The sequence below is a fragment of the Pygocentrus nattereri genome, chromosome 15, assembly GCF_015220715.1.
Source record: "Pygocentrus nattereri isolate fPygNat1 chromosome 15, fPygNat1.pri, whole genome shotgun sequence".
NCBI lineage: Eukaryota > Metazoa > Chordata > Actinopteri > Characiformes > Serrasalmidae > Pygocentrus > Pygocentrus nattereri.
Window position 1 is genome coordinate 10,175,343 of NC_051225.1, and position 19,020 is coordinate 10,194,362.

The 19,020-nt window shown below is 40.4% G+C and overlaps 2 protein-coding genes across 5 annotated transcripts in view; both read left to right on the top strand.

Moving 5' to 3' along the window:
• The window catches only part of znf609b (zinc finger protein 609b), a 56,406-nt gene extending 52,407 nt beyond the window's left edge, over window positions 1–3,999 (top strand). Inside the window, exons 8-9 of one of the 2 annotated variants that reach the window (XM_017709816.2) lie at window positions 27–105; window positions 1,306–3,999. In XM_017709816.2, coding sequence (XP_017565305.1) covers window positions 27–100 — 74 coding nt within the window. In that variant the 3' untranslated portion in view covers window positions 101–105; window positions 1,306–3,999. The remainder of the gene's footprint in view (window positions 1–26; window positions 106–1,305) is intronic. The other variant, XM_017709815.2, reaches the window with a different exon arrangement.
• Window positions 4,000–9,170: 5,171 nt separating this feature from the next.
• The window catches only part of gramd2aa (GRAM domain containing 2Aa), a 43,079-nt gene continuing 33,229 nt past the window's right edge, over window positions 9,171–19,020 (top strand). For 2 of the 3 annotated variants that reach the window (XM_017709812.2, XM_037545119.1), the window contains exon 1: window positions 14,584–14,857. In XM_017709812.2, the coding sequence (XP_017565301.1) occupies window positions 14,604–14,857 (254 nt within the window). In that variant the 5' untranslated portion in view covers window positions 14,584–14,603. Of the gene's footprint in view, window positions 9,367–14,583; window positions 14,858–19,020 lie in introns of those variants that run through there. The other variant, XM_017709813.2, reaches the window with a different exon arrangement.

The window sequence follows — 19,020 nt, forward strand, 5'->3', positions numbered from 1 at the left end:
ACACCTCCCCCCCTTCTCACTTACAGGCCTGTCATCGTCAGCTATTGTTGCCAGTCAGCAAGCTGCAGCCCCCTCCCTCTATCCACCAGCACGGAGGTGAGAATGGTAAGACAAACGACTAGATAACAAGACAGCTCAGAAAGCAGGAAACACAAGATTGTGTGAAATTGGGAGAGCTCTTGAGAATTTCTTTGATTTCAGCCTTAAAAACCACAGTGCATTTTCTGTGAAGACACCTTTAGCACGACAGCAGGCTCTAGTGTCGTTTTAGCTGGGGTTTTTTCCAAGACCATAAAATGGGACAGCCTGGTATTTCAGATATCTGAGCTTAATGAGAGGTCCCTGTACTTGCTGTACCAGCTCTGAGGTCCCTCGCTAAAAAGCTTTCTGACACATGCTCAGCATTTCACGATCCTCCATCTGTTCTGAAGCATCATGATTATTTAAAGGTCCCCCGACTGATGCCGGTCTTTTCAGGACAGCAGCAGAGTCTCAGCCCTAGCTGGTCTGTGTTAAAGCCCCTGGCCTCAAAATAAAGGTTTTTGCTAACCCCTGGTGGTTAATGAACACATTACAAGCACCAGAGAATTGAGTTAAAGGTGAATTCCACACATTTTTTAAAATTTCCTCATGATTACATGGTTAAGATGGGAATGTCATCCAGAGTGATTTAATGTTAAATGCTCGGTTGTAAAGAAACATGCCAAGTGAACCACAGTCGTTCACATCGATGGTTATAGGAACCAGATGTCTGAAGAGTTCAATAGAAAAACTCCCTCATTAAAAGTAACTAAAGCATAGTTTTGAGAAGATTTTAACCTAAAATGTTCATTTTCATTTCAGTACTTTTATGGCAAAGAGGTACATGCAAGGCATAGTAAGCCAACAAAATCCAGAAAGAAAATAAATTTTATCATATTTACTTTGTTTACTAATATCAACATTGTATTCATTGCAACCATTTGTTCCTATCACCACCACTTTAAAGAAACCTGAGACAGCACTTAGCTATACAGTGAACCACTTCACATCAAACCACTCTGAATGGCTTTGTTTACATTTCAGTGATTGAATTATGCTGAAGCCTCTGCCCATTGAGGTCTATTTTAAGTGTGTTACAAGTCAAGGGCTTTGCTAACCTATTTGGTATATATGTTGAAATGAATTGAAATTGCTTAATTGAAAGTCCATAATATTTCCATATATTCCAATATTTCCATATTTCCAAAATGCTTTTAAATCATGTATATGTTTTCCGATATTCAACGTGTGTTAAGTATGTGTTTCTGCTTTCCTTTCTTCCAGGGAGCCCTGATTGCCTCACCTCATCTTTACAAATGCACATGTGACTGGATCACATGGGGAAGTATATGGAGTTCATTTAGACATCAGTTGAATGGTGTTTCTATATTTTTAGTTTTTGTTTTTTCTGCCGGAATGTGTGGCAGGCCGATGTTTTCTTAGCATCCGTACCTCGATACCCCACTGAGGACTGTGACACCAGGTTCAAAGCCATCCTGCCCCGCCCTCTCTCGGCTGGACACTGAACTCTCTCAGAGAATTTGTGAGCAAGTGAGGAGTCACTGAAAGGAGAAAAGAAGATAGAATAAAGAGAATATAGTAAAAGATCCCCACTCATGGAAGTGGCTGACTGCATTGCACTCCCCACATGCGGAGTGTGGCTGGAGAGGCATGGACTGGTGGGTGAAAAAAAGAAGATAAAGACTGAACATAGTTTATCACGTTGAAATGGTTTCTTTTTTTTTTTTATTCAGTGCACATCCTATTTGAAACGTTAACCATCCTGTTTTTCGCAGATGTGTTCTAGATCCACACGTGAGCAGTGCAGGTTCTTGGTTCTTTTCTGCATTGTCTCATAAATGTCTCTCCGGCAGTAGTTCCTATTCATCGCTGCACGCCTCACGACTGCTTTTTTTGTTTTGTTTTGCAACGTTTTCAGGAGGGTCAGCATTGTTTTGGTTTTTTTTTTTATTTTGTTTGTTTTTTCTTCCCCAACACAACAAATAGGTTTGCAGTTCCATGCAAAGGAAATGCCAGTATCATTGCTCTTAATCTCGATTACATGTCATTGTTTTGGCTCATGGATTAGGGTGAAATTCTGCTCAAGTATTTATTGAAATAGCTGGCAGGTGGTGTTATTGCTTTTATTGTTGACTAGAGTGATGCACACCATGCTCTTTCAGTCACTTTGCTTTTGGACAGGTGCATGCTCAGTCTTTCACAAGCGTCTACAAGCAGTGCTACTAGTAGACCAACATGACTCTCGATGAATGTCCTGCAGAACAGTTCGACCTAGTGAAACATCTCGCTCTGTTTCAGAAGTCGCAGCGTTTCAGCAGAAGCCTCATAGGTAGCGTATCACTGATGGTGGGTTTTGGCTCGGTTTTTGAAGTTCTCTCATTCTGCGGCTTGCGAGGCCAGGTGTGCTCTCTTTACCAGCTACGTTCTTCAAGTGAGTAGTTGACGTTGTCATGAAACATAATGGGTACTGAGTGATGGGGTGTTTTTAATAGAACAGTGCGTGTGGCCTGTCTTATGTCATGTACCCGTTGGCTGAGTGACATCAGAAGAGGCCCGGTAATTTAGTTTGCTCTGCGGTTACTTGCATGGGGCCCTCCTTTCCTGGATACTTATGATGTGATGCTCCACCGTGTTGCGAAAAAACATAAGAGCTCAATTTTACACATTTTGGCTTTTGTTTTTTCCTTCTTTTTTTTTTTCCTCATAGCCCTTCATGGTTTTTCTCAGCAGGTATGTGTCATGTTGGTCAGCATGGTGTACTATAGCACTAGAAATGTGACGGTGTGTCTCCTCAGGCAAAGCGAGCTTTGTTCCTACCCCTTTTTTGCTATTGTATTGCTGTCTTGCTCTGCACACTCAAAATATGGTGTCTGTATATGATGTACAGAGGAATTATTTTAAAAATGCGACTGGAGAACCATCCGTGGTGTTTCAGTGCTATTTTTTAAAGTTATAAAAATGATCCTGAGATTTTTAGTTTGTTTTATTTTTGCTCTCCAAATTGTCCTCTAACCTACTCACCATATCTCTGTATCGATGTCATTGTAACACTTTTTTTTTTTTTTTTTCTTTTATAATGGAAAACTCAATAGGGCCCACTCCAAACTCTGTTAGCATTAGCATCAGGACTCCGCCCACTATTTATACCCAAAATGTCATTGTTCAAGTTGAGGAAAAATAAAATTGATCCTTAAAATCTTCAGTCAGTTCTGTGAAAGTGCTGGAAATGTTTGTAGGTGATGATTTAGGTGAACGTCTTAAGGAGCAATCTCTTGGCTCATGTCCTCGATCTCATAGGCAGTGCTTTCATTTTCAGAAAGGAACAGCCCTCAGCAGTAGGACACCAAGGTACATGGAACGCAGCGGGAAATAGGTTTCAAATTGCACCCTTGAGCTGTCATAACAGATCTTTTTTTGAGTTTTTGGGCCTGTTTGGGTCTTCATCCTGAGGGTCTACATACTCTGCACTGCGAGAACCTGATAAGAAAATTGGACTCTCGTTGGCTCTCATTTCAGTTGGTTTTCTGAGAAAGAGCTTTGTTCCCGTTTTGCAGTCACGTTTGTCTGCACTGTACTCCGTAAAACCTCTACAATGGTGCTTGACTGACATTCTTTGATATCTTCGCAGTAGAAGCTGTGCACTTCAGCATGGTTTGCATCATTCTTCACACTGGACTCTCACCCCCCCCCACCCCCAGACCCCAGTCAACACCTGTCTCTGTCCAAACGAGATTTTTTCCCCCACAAAGTATCAGTCACTGGTACTAAAGGATGTTTACATTTTTTATGGTTTTGTTTAAATAGTTCCTCGGCCGTTAATCACTCAATCCTCCTGCTCCCTACTGGACTGTCCTCTTGTATGTAAAGTGTACATTACCATATTTCTTTTTTATACAATACTGTAACTTGCCTTTGTACATTTAGGCAAAAAAAATAAATCTTTTTATGAGACAATCACATCTGTCCTATTGTGGCTTCCTTCTTTGGTGTCTCAGTAGAAAGTGTTTGGAGAAGTTTAGCATTTATCTGTGTTTGTTTTTTTGTTTGTTTGTTTGTTTGTTTTTTAAACACCAGTATTGTTCAACCCTAATCCCTGTCTGCCACATGTGTAGAATACAGTCAGTTGCCATGGACAGTAACATTTTTTTTTTCTGAAATTTCAAAAGGGTTGAAACCTTGCCATTAGCTTCTGTTGTAAATGAAGGCTGGAGTGGGACTCGTTCTCAGCCTGGGAGATACCCACTCAGCCCAAACGTTTAACTGTGTTTCTCTGATGCATACTGTGTATGAATCTCAACCTCCTGAGCTGATATTCCAGACTTTTAACTGACATTTTTGTTAAATAACTGATTAAACATTCATTTTTTCCCCCCCCAATATACAAAAACAGAACAGAAAAATTACAGATACATATGCAAACCCACTGCTATACTAATAGGTTAAATAAACGCAGTATAAATAAAGTGTTTCAGCTTATTCTCAGTGTGTTTCGGTAGTAATGATTCTTAACGTTACACACTGATTGTCGGACTTTGGGACAAAAATAAACTTCATGCCATTTACTAGAGCGTCGCCGCTTCCGGTGTCAGTTTCCACAAACGCTTCAGCCAACTGCACTAACGTTATTCCTCCTTTAGAAAAAGAAAACTCAGGCTACTGTCTTTGAATGGGAGACCTATCAACGTGAAATTGAAGGTCACAATTTACAAAACACATTTGAGATCACTGGCAAAATCTAACAAAACTAAGAAGTAGTTTGTAGCAATTTCCTCAGTAACGCATAAAAAAAAAAACGTGTTTTGGGGTTTTTTTTTTTTATTTGCAGAGATATTTCAACAGCTTCAGTGACTACTCTCCTCATTTATAACATCTCTGGATCAGTTAGCTAACTTGTTAGCCGTCAGCAGCTAAGCTAAGGAAAACTATCTTCATAAACCAGTCAGATTAAATAAGACTGCAGTTATTGTCCTCTTTCATTAAAGCTTGCTGAAAGAGATTGTGTAAAAGATGAGTCCTTCTCCATACATGACCGCTCTGGCTGAATGGAAGGGGTCTTAATTACAGCATAGACATTGCCTTCATTCATCCTTCTGTTCTTCTTTCTCTCAAAATAAGACGTTTTGGTGCATTAGTCACATTTCTGATACAAAACCTCACACTGCCTTCAGACTGATCTGCTACTGGGGCAGTTCATTGCAGTAGCTGGTTGCTGTCTGACCACAGGAAGCTTAAACTAATGGTTCATCAAACTGACCTCTGCGCTGGACAAAATGTTTAGCACTGACCTTTATACTTAATTTGCAAGGCTTTTTTGAATAAGGAACAGATGATTTGTTCTAAAACTAGAAATAGATGTCAAAGATATGTAATAAAATAAATGCAATAATGTCATAGAAAGCTTTAAATTTAATTTCCTGGTGATGCAGACAATCTGTTGTGACTGATTTTGTTTAAAAATAAATTATGAATAGTTTTTCCTTAATCACAGGTTTTCATGCTTTGTCAGATAAAACCTCATAAATCCAAGCAAAACGTGAGTTCTGCATGTGACCCGTTCCAAAAACACTCCTTTACAAATTTATGACTTAGATTTTGTACATTTAGAATATATTTAGGATGTCTGTCATTATCACACATAGACGTGTTCCACATGTCAGTATTGCAGTTTGCCAAATCTTTTAAGCTTACCATCTCAAAATCGCTCAGAACGCAGACAGAACCCTATAATGGGGGCTTATGAGGGGACGAACTGTTATGAATGCTAACAGGTAGCCTGAGCTGTTTGCCAGATGTGGCAACAATAATTAAGGAAGGCAGGATTTTTCCAGAATTTTTCAAATAAGCAGCACATCAGGGCTGTACCATTTGAGGGGGTTTCAGATTTACCCCTAAATTATTACAAATGAGACTTAAAAAAAAACAACTGGTCATTCTTCATTTGGAGAGGAAATTTAAGGTGATACATTCAACTTCTTTCATCCCAAAACAAATAATCTGAAGTCCATTAACATCTATTATCATATGTGTATATACTGCTCAAAAAAATAAAGGGAACACTTAAACAACACAATATAACTCCAAGGAAATCAAACTTCTGTGAAATCAAACTGTCCACTTAGGAAGCAACACTGATTGACAATCAATTTCACTGCTGTTGTGCAAATGGAACAGACAACAGGTGGAAATTATTGGCGATTAGCAAGACACACTCAATAAAGGAGTGGTTCTGCAGGTGGGGACCACAGACCACTTCTCAGTACCTTTCTGCTTTCTGGCTGATGTTTTGGTCACTTTTGAATGTTGGTGGTGCTTTCACACTCGTGGTAGCATGAGACGGACTCTACAACCCACACAAGTGGCACAGGTAGTGCAGCTCATGTGGCAAGAAGGTTTGCTGTGTCTGTCAGCGTAGTGTCCAGAGGCTGGAGGCGCTACCAGGAAACAGGCCAGTACACCAGGAGACGTGGAGGAGGCCGTAGGAGGGCAACAACCCAGCAGCAGGACCGCTACCTCCACCTTTGTGCAAGGAGGAACAGGAGGAGCACTGCCAGAGCCCTGCAAAATGACCTCCAGCAGGCCACAAATGTGCATGTGTCTGCACAAACGGTTAGAAACCGACTCCATGAGGATGGTATGAGGGCCCGACGTCCACAGATGGGGGTTGTGCTCACAGCCCGACACCGTGCAGGACACTTGGCATTTGCCAGAGAACACCAGGATTGGCAAATTCGCCACTGGCGCCCTGTGCTCTTCACAGATGATAGCAGGTTCACACTGAGCACATGTGACAGACGTGACAGAGTCTGGAGACGCCGTGGAGAGCGATCTGCTGCCTGAACATCCTTCAGCATGACTGGTTTGGCAGTGGGTCAGTAATGGTGTGGGGTGGCATTTCTTTGGAGGGCCGCACAGCCCTCCATGTGCTCGCCAGAGGTAACTTGACTGCCATTAGGTACCAGGATGAGATCCTCAGACCCCTTGTGAGACCATATGCTGGTGTGGTTGGCCCTGGGTTCCTCCTAAAGCAGGACAATGCTAGACCTCATGTGGCTGGAGTGTGTCAGCAGTTCCTGCAAGATGAAGGCATTGAAGCTATGGACTGGCCCGCCCGTTCCCCAGACCTGAATCCGATTGAGCACATCTGGGACATCATGTCTCGCTCCATCCACTAATGTCACGTTGAACCACAGACTGTCCAGGAGTTGGCGGATGCTTTAGTCCAGGTCTGGGAGGAGATCCCTCAGGAGACCATCCGCCACCTCATCAGGAGCATTCCCAGGCGTTGTAGGGAGGTCATACAGGCACCTGGAGGCCACACACAATACTGCGCCTCATATATATATATATATATATATATATATATATATATATATATATATATATATATATACATATATACACACACACACACACACACACACACACACACACACACACACACACACACGTATATATGACACACAGACAAAAAGGAGAGGTTATTTCCAAACATACTTAGTCACTGGTGTTCTATGAATATGGTGTGACACCAGTGACTGTGACACCAGTGACATTCTGGGTAAAACTGAAGATTTAGTAAATGGTCAGTTACCTTTTGAAATTTGTTCTATTATTCTGACATTTTAATTTTAATAAATAAAAGGAAATACAGTGAGCAGGTGTGACTGGCCTTCTCATGCCTTGAGATATTTCCTTTCTCAGCCTCAACCCGAGGAAGCAGTTTAATAGAGCTGAAAATACTGTGTTAAAATGTAAAATAAGAGTCCTGATGGCACCAGTGACCAAAGTCTCTGTGACAAGTGATTTTTGTAAATATAATACATATTTTTGAAATGTAACAACATGAATAATTCAAAAAGTAAACATGAATATATTTTATACAAATTCCTAAATTTAACCTCTAAAGAAAAATTTAATATTAAAAATGAATTTTTAAATGTTGAAAATGTATTTTGTGTCAAGCTGTTTTACAGATGCGGAGGGACTATGAAACAGGATGAAAAAAATCAGAGAAATCACAGGGGAAAAGTACTTCTTTAGGTCTTAGGTCAACTGTGTAAATATGCAAAATGTATGTATGTATATGTAAATATGAGTTTTGGAGCTGTGTCTTATATTTTAAGTGTCTTTTTAAGCCCTGCTGTCTTTGTGGCAAGGTTTTTGAAATATTTATAATTAATAGCTCAGTAGAAATGTTTGGAAATTGCTTGAAATGTAACCTCTTTACATCAGCTTAGAGTTCAGAATAGTTTACTTTTTCTGTAAAAAGACTATTTTGAACGTGTTTTTATTGGTCAGTTGTGAAACACAGGCTTGGTTGTAAGTGTACAGGTTGTGTGTTCTTGTGTTGATGCGTGTGGGTTTATACTAGCTGGCCCAAAGCTGGTTTGGACTGTTGCTATAAAGAAGATATTTGAGTAGGTTGAGTTTGACAGTGAGATCCAGTCATGTCTGCAGGCCACCCACCTGCCTCTCTACTCTCTCTATCAGTCTCTACCCATTATCCTCTCTCTCCTGCACTGCGTTATCTTCATGCGCTCTTATCCTTTAATCTCTCACCCATTGCACATTACCAGGAACACAAATGTGATTGAGCTTGGCTCAGTGTTGCAACAGGCCATGAATAATTGAATTATTGGAAATAAGGCAGATCCTTTCATATTTCACTCATAAGTGAGCCTGAGGCTTTTCTGCTTATTCATACCAGCCTGTCGCTGTTATACTGGGGAAGTGTCACATGACGCCAGTCATATCTTTGAGAGGGTAATTGTTTTTTTATTGTTGGGTCAGTGCCTAAGCCATGTGCACAGCTGTAGTCCCTGGGCCCATTTGAGTTGTGTAATGGTCTCTCTCTCTCTCTCTCTCTCTCTCTCTGCGCCTCTCACTCTCTCTCTCTCTCTCTCTCTCTCTCTCTGCGCCTCTCACTCTCTCTCTCTCTCTCTCTCTGCCCGTGCGAACAGGACCTGTTTGTGTGCAGCTGTGGAGATTATGTAGGGGGATGATTTTGTGGAGAAGTAAATGTGAAATCTGATTATGCCTGGGCAGGGGGAGGGAGAAGCAGAGGGAGAGAGGGAGAGGGAGAGGGAGAGGGGGTTGAGGGAGATGTGCTGAGGCAATGGCTTTTCCACTCTGGATCCAGTGAGGCCGCTTTGATGGCGTGAAAGGACACACTTCGCCTTGCTGTGCTCCGGCTTTGCCGTAGAGATTCAGGGTTTTAATGGGATGCACTATATATGCAGCCAGCCCTGAGGCTCCACCGGAGGGGCCTGATACCAGGAGACGTCCCCATGCCCCCAGCTCCCGGACCTCTCACGCACGCAACCGGTGAGAACAGCACCGTTTACACCTCTCCTCACGCGCACCTGTTTGTGTCTTACTGGTTTACTCTGATTAGAATTCAGTTATTTTGGGCATCATTCTGGCAACTAAAAGTAGGCTAAACAAAACAATAACAAACCATAACCTTTCAGTCATTCCAACATCTGCTTCTGGAAAGATAAACTCTTGAGACTTAAAAAAAAAAAGACTATAAATACTGTCCTGTGCAAAAGTTTGGGCGCCCCTGGTCAGATGATGTGTGTTGTTGATTTTAAAATTGTGAAAATAAGTCCCACGTCCTCTACTGAGAACACACGTCTGCACATTTTAATGCACAATTACTGCTTACATGCTGAATTAAACAGTTTGGGAAACTAGAAAAAATGTGGCCTGTACAAAAGTTCTGGCACATTTTACAGTTCACGTTTTAGCTTTTCAATTAGGTCAAACTCCGCAAATAAATGGAAACTGTGCACCAGCGTTTTGCAGAAAATGCTATATTTAAGCTTTATTATATTCATAACATCAGCAAAACAGGACCAGAGATTTTGCATTCGAATGTATATGAAAGGGTTATTGCACTAATGGCGTCTCCTAATAATGTTACATTTACAAATATGAATGTAAAGTGAAGGCTAGAGACATTTTGAACACAGGTAGCGTCCTGCATAGAAACCTATGAGCGTGCTTTGGATAAATAACATTACATTTCTGGTAATAACATCCATACAACTCAGGTTATCAGGTAAATCTCAGGCATTTTGCATGTCTTGGCCAACCATAACTACACTACAGTTGAAATGATCAATTATAATCATTTAAATACTGCATAAATATTATTTCTGCATTGATTTGTAAATGTTTAGCATCTTGCGCTGAAAAATTTACATTGTAATTATCCCTCAGTATTCCTTCATCCTGGCCACGTTCAGCCCCAGTGACATATCTGGAATATCTGAAAGTCACATATACAACAGAAATATGCATCTTCCAAATTTCCTGAAGCTCATGGTGAGAAATAAAGTACATTTTCTCATTGTTTTCCTGTTGATGCTCTGGTAATGATGAGATTGTTTGGAAGAACAACCTTGTTACCTGAAGTACAGATTGAAAGTAAATTACTATTTAAAAATGCATATTTTTACATTTTGCAACCAAGTGCGATTTAGATCCTGAGCTGGGTTCATAGGCCAACATCAAGCAAAACCAAATTTTCTTTGCGTTTTTGAAGTAAAAGCATTTGATGTAGTATGTAAACACTGTAGTTTATTAAATATTCTCTTCACTCAGCAGCCCATGCGGTCCGTATATGGAAACTAAGTTTTAAAAACAACCCAATTTGAATTTGGTGTTTTTATGAAGCAAATCATTTACGTATCAAACAAAACAAATCATTTACGTATATCCAACATACAACCCCATTCAACCTTTAGTAGAATAGAAAGTGTGTGTTATCATCTTCCATATTGCAAGGTAGTACAGATTCATCAAGAGGGCACATTTTAATCAATAATTTTTTCCTATTGAGTAATTATAAGCATTCTAAAGCAATGAGAAGGCAAGTCAGGCTTAGAAGTGTGTAAAATATGATGAAGCCTGTAGAGGTTGTCAGTTCTTGTGAGCTCACAGACCAGAGAGACTGATTTCTAAGTGGTGGACAGAAACTAAGTAAATGTAATTCATTACTGTACTTAAGTAGTTTTTCCATATATCTGTACTTTACTGAAGTTTTTCCATTTTGGGTGACTTTTCACTTTCACTCCACTGCATTTCAAAGTCAAATATCTCACTTTTTACTCCTTTTCACTCCTTTTGGTTTCTGTGTGTATAAAAACATAACATGCAAAACCGAAAGAAGCGCAAAGCGAGAACACCAATCAGGGCACAGAGGTCACTTTGTTTAGAGCTTGTTTTGACCTGTTGGTCATACCGACCCATTGCAGCACACAGTTCGGCGTCAGTGCAGCAGCATAAAAGTTTTCGGAGGGTCTATTCAACATAAATGATGAACTAACCTAACTTTGTGTAAATAGAGCACAATACAGAAATATGTCCAAATATGCAGTCGTGACTGACGCGGCTTTTTTCTGAATTTAAATTAGACTTGGCTAGTTTGTTTATGAACAGAGACCTACAGATGCAGTATAGTGAAGGACACTCATTTGTTTAAATCAAGAGTTTAAAGCAAGTTTTTATTCAACTTAAACTTGTAACAACGTTGCAAATAAATCTTAAACTGAAACTTTGCTTGTTTGTAAAAAGTGATTTTAAAGCCACTCGGTTCTACCTGATGGAAACCGTTTGCCTTCAGTGTTGGTGACACTAGAGTGTTTTTGCCGAAAATGAATTAATGAAGCAAGAATCTAGGACATTAGAATCATAATTAATTTTTTAGTACTTTTACTTTTGATACTTAAGTACATTTGAAGGCAAATACGTTTGTACTTTTACTCAGGTGAAGGTCTAAAAGGAAAAACTTCTTTTACTGGAGCAATATTTTACCTTAGGTATCTCTACTTTAACTCTAGTATGACAGAACAAGATTCTGATTCATGAGTGTGAACTTCCTCTCAGTTTTGACTATTAGACGGTAAACGATGCTGTTATCGTTGCCCCGTAACCTCTGACTAAGCAAGGAGAGATGTGTCAGATACTTTCCTTTAGTACGTCAATCTCTCTTCTGCCCTTTTGACTGAGTGCTTGGTGCTTCATTTTAGCTTTATTTTCACCCTCACTGGACTGTGAGCTGGCATGTGTGTGATCTGAGAAATCCACTGTGCTGATAGGTAAGTGTTTGTAGTGGTTACTGTAGGATGTGCTGGTGAGTCAGAATGAGCTAATGTAGTTACAGAAGTCATGAGCAGGTGATGACCATGATGACGCCAGTGAATGATACAACACTGATAAAACTACAGATCTATTCTTAGTGAGAGTACTGTGTAGGGCTGAGCGATATGACCATATTTGATCATGATTATGGTCAATTTTGGTATCGTTATAATACGCTTTTCTGAGCATATCTTGCATTTCATGAGTGTTTAAAGAACACTGACCAACTGCATGTTAATTATAAAGAGAGAATAATTGTTGAACTGTATTTGGTGCAGTGCAGTATGCACAAGAGGGGATCATAGAGTTTCTGACTGTCACTGAAAGATTGCTCCCTTTAGTCTGCGAAGAGATGAGACCCTGAGTAGAAAGCGTTCTGCGTTCTCCACTTCAATAAGAGTGAATCCATCATAACTGTGCAGCATGATTTCAATCAGCTGTGAACCTCCAACAACTTCATCACTGGTACCACAACACTGAAAGGGCAATGAATTTGACTATGGCGTTGATGTTGTCCAAACAGCTGGAGGAGGTTCATATTGAGCTCTTGTAAAATTACATAATAAACTTTTTGCTCATTTAAATGAGTCACAGTTTACTGCTCTGTTCTCTAATGATTTACAAGCCATTTTGAAATCGGATGAATCTTATTTAATCACCCTCCGTGTGTGTGTGTGTGTGTGTGTGTGTGTGTGTGTGTGTGTGTGTGTGTGCAGACTCAGTATGAACTCTAATCTTTGCTGCTGTAATGGTGTACGCTTTATGCTGGTAAATACTATTTTAGTGTGTAACATTTTTGCTGTTGATTTCAGAGCACTGTGTTTTTACTCACAATATAATTACAATATAATTATCATTACACAATGGTTAAAACCACAAAGCTCAAATTACACATTTACTCTCATTTATCAATCATTTATAGTACACAAATGCTAAAGATTAGCTCAACTCAAGAGGATTCCAACAATTCTTTCAAAATGTCTTCAGTTCTTTAGTTGAGACATAAACAGTCATTCTGTGTGGATTGTATTTTGTATATAAACTATGATTTTTAAAATTTTGAACATTTTTACAGTGTTACTGACAGGAACCAGGAGACATGATGTATACAACTTAAATTTAGCCATTTAATTTAGTAAACAAATAGCCAGTGAACCCACATGAGCTTTAATATTGATAATGGTAAATTGTGGTAAATCTAAGAAATACTATTTTGCTCTACAACGCCCTGCATGTACCCCCCCCTGCAATGAATGTTTTACAAAATACATTGTAAACAGGCTGTGTACTCTATTATCTAAAGAATCATATTGACTGAGAAAGTATAAACTGCTATCTTCATCGATTTGCTATGTGCTATCTTTATCTATTATCAAATAATTGTCATAACTGATAAACTGTCATAACTGATCAAAGTTGATCATTAGTATAACATTCAAGTCATAATTATATTTCATTTAATGTTTGATTACTGAATAAATAACTACAGCCTTTGTATCTGTGTTCATTTGTGGAATTATAGTGGTTGTGTTTGTTTTGGAGTGTGTCTTGTAGGGGCTGTGTTCCTTCGGGGGCGTGTCTTACCGTGGTTCTGTTTGGGGGCGTGTCTAAGTGGTTGTATTCCTTTGGAGGCGTGCCTTACAGTGATTCTGTTTGGGGGTGTGTCTTGTAGAGGCTGCATTCCTTTGGGGGCGTGTCTTACAGTGGTTCTGTTTGGGGCGTGTCTAAGCTGTTGTATTCCTTTGGAGGCGTGGTTTACAGTGGTTCTGTTTGGGGGCGTGTCTAAGTGGTTGTATTCCTTTGGAGGCGTGCCTTACAGTGATTCTGTTTGGGGGTGTGTCTTGTAGAGGCTGCATTCCTTTTGGGGCGTGTCTTACAGTGGTTCTGTTTGGGAGCGTGTCTAAGTTGTTGTATTCCTTTGGAGGCGTGCCTTACAGTGATTCTGTTTGGGGGTGTGTCTTGTAGAGGCTGCATTCCTTTGGGGGCGTGTCTTACAGTGGTTCTGTTTGGGGGCGTGTCTAAGCTGTTGTATTCCTTTGGAGGCGTGGTTTACAGTGGTTCTGTTTGGGGGCGTGTCTAAATTGTTGTATTCCTTTGGAGGCGTGGCTTACAGTGCTTCTGTTTGGGGGGTGTGTCTTGTAGTGGTTGTGAATGTGTCTGGAAGTGGTTGTGATTGTTTGGGGGCGTGTCTGGAAGTGGTTGTGATTGTTTGGGGGCGTGTCTCGTAGTGGCTGCGTTCACTGGGAGGAGTGTCGTGTGGTCTTGACTGAGATGGACACTGTTGATAGCTTGGCTGTGTGTGAAGATAAAACACTAGCCAATCCTAGCGCAGGAGGCGGGACTTTTCCAGCCAATCACAGCGCAGAATCCGTTCAGCGCGGGAAGTGGCTGTCGCGCGCCGCTGAAGGACGCAGATGGCGCCACAGATTTTCCGAGCGCTCTTCTCCTCGGCAGACTGTAAACACTCGGCTGCTTTGGGATTACTGGGGAAGAACTGCCCGCTGGCGTCCTTCAGCTCGTCCCCAGAACGGAGTAATGAGCGAAATCTTGCGCGGCTGGCCAAAACTGACTCCTGCATCCCGTTACCATGTGGGAGCGGTGCCTTTATGCCGACACACCTCCGCGGAGTGCGTGACTTCTGCGGAATAGAGAACTGCCTGTGTCTGAGGTAACTAACTTAACCCGGTCTCCGCCGAGTCTCGCCCTGTGCAGTGCTATTGGTTATGAATCCCGTGACACTGAGGCGCTGCTTCAGTGCACACAGTATGAACGTAATGCCAAACGTGACAGACTTCGATACATGCAGACTCGGCTCTGTCACATTCACTCGCTTCGTGCGTTTCTAACCTAAGGACTCTTCTCGCAGTGACGTCATGATACCGGACTTGAGCTGCAAACAAGCGAGCTTCTCAGTCAGCCAGCTGGAAATGAGTGTCAGCTGAAGTGGGCTTCATATGTGTTTTTATACTGTAATGTTTTCTGTATTTAATGTAATAACTTGACTTCAGGCTTCTGAAATGGATACATGGACTGAAACATCAGCCTCGTTTAAAATGACTTTACTGACCCCTCAAGCCGACCTTGAGCCACTTTACTCTCATCTGCTACTTCTTTTAAAGGGGATTTTTCAAAATTTCTTCATTATTACATGGTTAAGATGTAAAGAAGGTCATTGATGTGAAGTGTGCCGTTCTAGAGAAACTTACTGTGTCAGATTTGTTCACAGTGGTGGTGAAAGGAACCAGACGGCCACCTCTAAAAGCTCCCGCATAGAATGTCATTACATGGAAATGGTCATGAATGGTGTGGCCTGGTACGCGAGACCGTGTTTTATAGCAGGTTTGTGATATAGTTTTGGTCTAAAACCTGTTTTAATCAAGTTATTTTAATCTGTTCATGGTGGAGGGATACACGAACGGTGTTCTAAGGCAAAGCAGACCCCAAATAACTCCTTTTTTTGCTTGTTTGTTTTTCTCTTCCCGACCCCCCCCCCCCCCCCCCCCCCCCCCAAGTTGATCATTACTTTATCATCAACTTCACACATAAACTTGGAAGACACCTGCAGGTCCACTGGTGGTTCTGGATAATAAATAAAATGGCTTTATATGTGTGACCCCTGGTTCCTACCACCACCACTGTAAGAAATCAGAGTCAGTAGTTTTCTCTGCAAAGGAACCACTTCACATGAGACCACCCTGAATGACTGTTTATATTTCAGCCACTGAATTATGCAGACATTTTGAAAAAGTGGTGGGATTCCCCTTTAACATACTTTGGAATTGTCAATGCTGTACCTATGGTAGATGCACTAAATATATCTGTCTCACTGAAAGTTCAGCAGAGGATTAGATCAGAAAGCCTTCTGTATGTATGATGTATGTATGTAATAATATTTGTCAGCACAGCAGTTGAGACATTAAATTTAGGGCCCTGAACACAGTTTAGCCCTCACTTTGCTAATGATTCTTTCATCATTATACAAAAACATTTATCCCAACGCTTGATCCAGCACAGATAACCGTTAAAGGAGCTTTTGAAGTCCTTCCAGCGTTTACAGAGGTGAACAAAGCATTGTTGACATCCCATAGAACAAAGTCCTTTTTGTGTTTCCTTTTTTTCTTCTCAATTCTCTACCACCTGGCGCAACAAAGCCCTGGCTGGAACAGCACACAACGTGGAGGTGTGGGCAAATATATTCACCTGCTTGCCCCTCATACTCCAGATGGAAATGGGCCATTAAGTCATATCCATCAGAGAGGGCTCCTTTCTGCTGCAAATGCTGGGGATTCAGTTGTTTGTTGGCAGATGTTCGGTCTGAATGGAGCCATTTAGCCTCCTGCAGTAATAGCTGCTGTTCTCAGCCTGTTGCTGTGAAAGAGAGAGAGAGAGAGAGAGAGAGAACTCAGAGATGAAGCTTGGGTAGACCAAAGGCTTCCTATATCAGAATATTAGATATACATCAGCTAAGAAAATTGTTTAGAAGTCTGGACAGTAAGTGTGATTTTGCCAACATAATTTTGTGTGTGTGTGTGTGTGTGTGTGTGTGTGTGTCTAATATGACAGTAATGGTCAGAAACTCTATAATCACCTCATTCCATTGGTATTTGATTGTTTCCTAGGAGCCTTACAGTTTTTATATATATATATATATATATATATATATATATATATATATATATGTGTGTGTGTGTGTGTGTGTGTGTGTGTGTGTGTGTGTGTGTGTGTGTGTATATATATATATATATATATATATATATATATATATATATTCAAATAATACACTTAAAATAACACAGATTTGGTTCTTGCTGCTTTCCAGCCGCTATATGGATTTACTGAATTCCATCACCAGCACATCTACATTAATGTAATGAAGGATTAACTATTCAGGATAGGTATTAAATAGCAACTGTAAATACTGGGCTTCTTTGAGGAAAGGTTTGGAAATGGTTAAGCTAACACATCAAATTACAATGTATTGTTTGTCTATTAATTTGTACTTTTTCAAATTTTTAGTACCTAAAGCAAATGGCTTTACATATCATTTGCTGTGCACAGTTCTGCATGTAGGTGCACTTTTGAAATGCTAGTTTTACAATCTATGAATTTCCATTAAAGACTAACTACAGTATTTTATACATTTTATACATAGTCCCTATTGAGTAATTCAGCTTAGTGTAGTTCAGCTACTGTTCCCGATAACTTAAGTTGATAGGTTAGATACTTTTTTTCACCATCATATAGCAAATAAATGAAATAGGACCTGCAAAATGTTACTCAGTCAACAAAACTACTTATACAGCAGCTTGAAAATAGTTAGTAACTGGTCTTATAAGTAGACATAAATGCTTATAATTTGTCTCAGCACAATGAATGAGCTTTTCTTCACTATTTAGTTGCATTACTAATTAGCTAATCAACTTTGCAGCTTCACTACCTGAGGGCCGAGTAGCTACTGTTTAGTTAGGGGTGGGCAATATAGCAGAACCATATTGATATCAGGAGATAAATGCTTTAAAAAATGATCAGTACCAATATTTCAGACCAGCGTTTGATGAGGAGCAGAATGCTCAGGCATTGCTGGGCTACTGTTTGCATTTGTAAAGCTGTAGAAATAAGTGTTCCATATTGTAATGCAAGTGTACATATTGTTATGCATTCGGCGTCAGTATTAGGCAGATATGTACATGAGAAGTATCAGATGTCTGCATTGGCCCAGAATTCCCATATCAGTGCGCGCCTTATTTTAGTTCCTAGCAGTCTTTATGGTGCACATTTTCAGTAGTTTCCCTGGTAGTGCGCTCCCCGGGTAGAGCATTGCAGAAATAGCCGAGATGATTCTTTGGGGCCTTGTGTGTGTGATGCTCTTAAAGGAATAGTCCGCTTTTTCTTGTAAAACATTTTTAAACATCTGAGATGAAGGAAAGTGGAAAGCAGTCGTTACTGATAACATTTAAAAATTGGGAATAAGGATAGTGCAAAGCACATCATTTCTCAATTTCAAAACAGCTGTAACGTTCAGAAAACTGTCCATCAGTTAGAAACCTGTTACAACATGAAGTCAATATTTTCAATATTTTTTAGATTTAAAGTCAGTTTAGGCTCGTGCAGTGCCCTGTGAAAGCCAAAAGGAGGTCATTTTTGCATTGTTATGCTTCAGAAGTACATTTATTTCTCTCTCTCTCTCTCTCTCTCTCTCTCTCTCTCTCTCTCTCTCTCTCTCTCTCTCTCTCTCTCTCTGTGTCTTTCTCTTTTTCCACCTTCCTATCTTTCTTGTTTTGACTAGGTAAAATTAAGTGGGCTCTTCATTTCCCTGTATCTCTTTGTGCCAGGTTAATTTAAGGACTTGTTAAGTAACGACTCTTGCCAAGTGGACTTTATTTGGGCTGACTTTGTTCAGTCTTCAGCTTTATTGGTTACACTGCAGTATTCCTTCTTTTAAAAAAAGGACACAGTTGTTTTGCCAGGAGAAAAGTGATGAAAACAATGGACGTGCACAGATGCACACGAGACCGGTTATGACTTTCTTAATAGGCTTTGTTTAGTCTAGACTCAAACCAGACACAACATAAACAAGCTGAAAGAAACATGGTTTCCTCTTTTCGCTTCTGGTGCTTTTTACGTCTTGTTTCCAAGTACGCGACAGCCAATGAAAGTGGAAAGTTAGGGGAAAGTCATTTTAAAAGGTGCAGTGTGTCTTTAAGGGAGGCTGCAGAAGCTGCAGAGCTTAAGTTGATTAGACTAAATGGATTAGCACTCGTCCTGTGATGCCGTTGCCTGGTAAACATGCTCTAATTTGGAGGAGGAGGGGCAGAAAGATGATTAACCTTC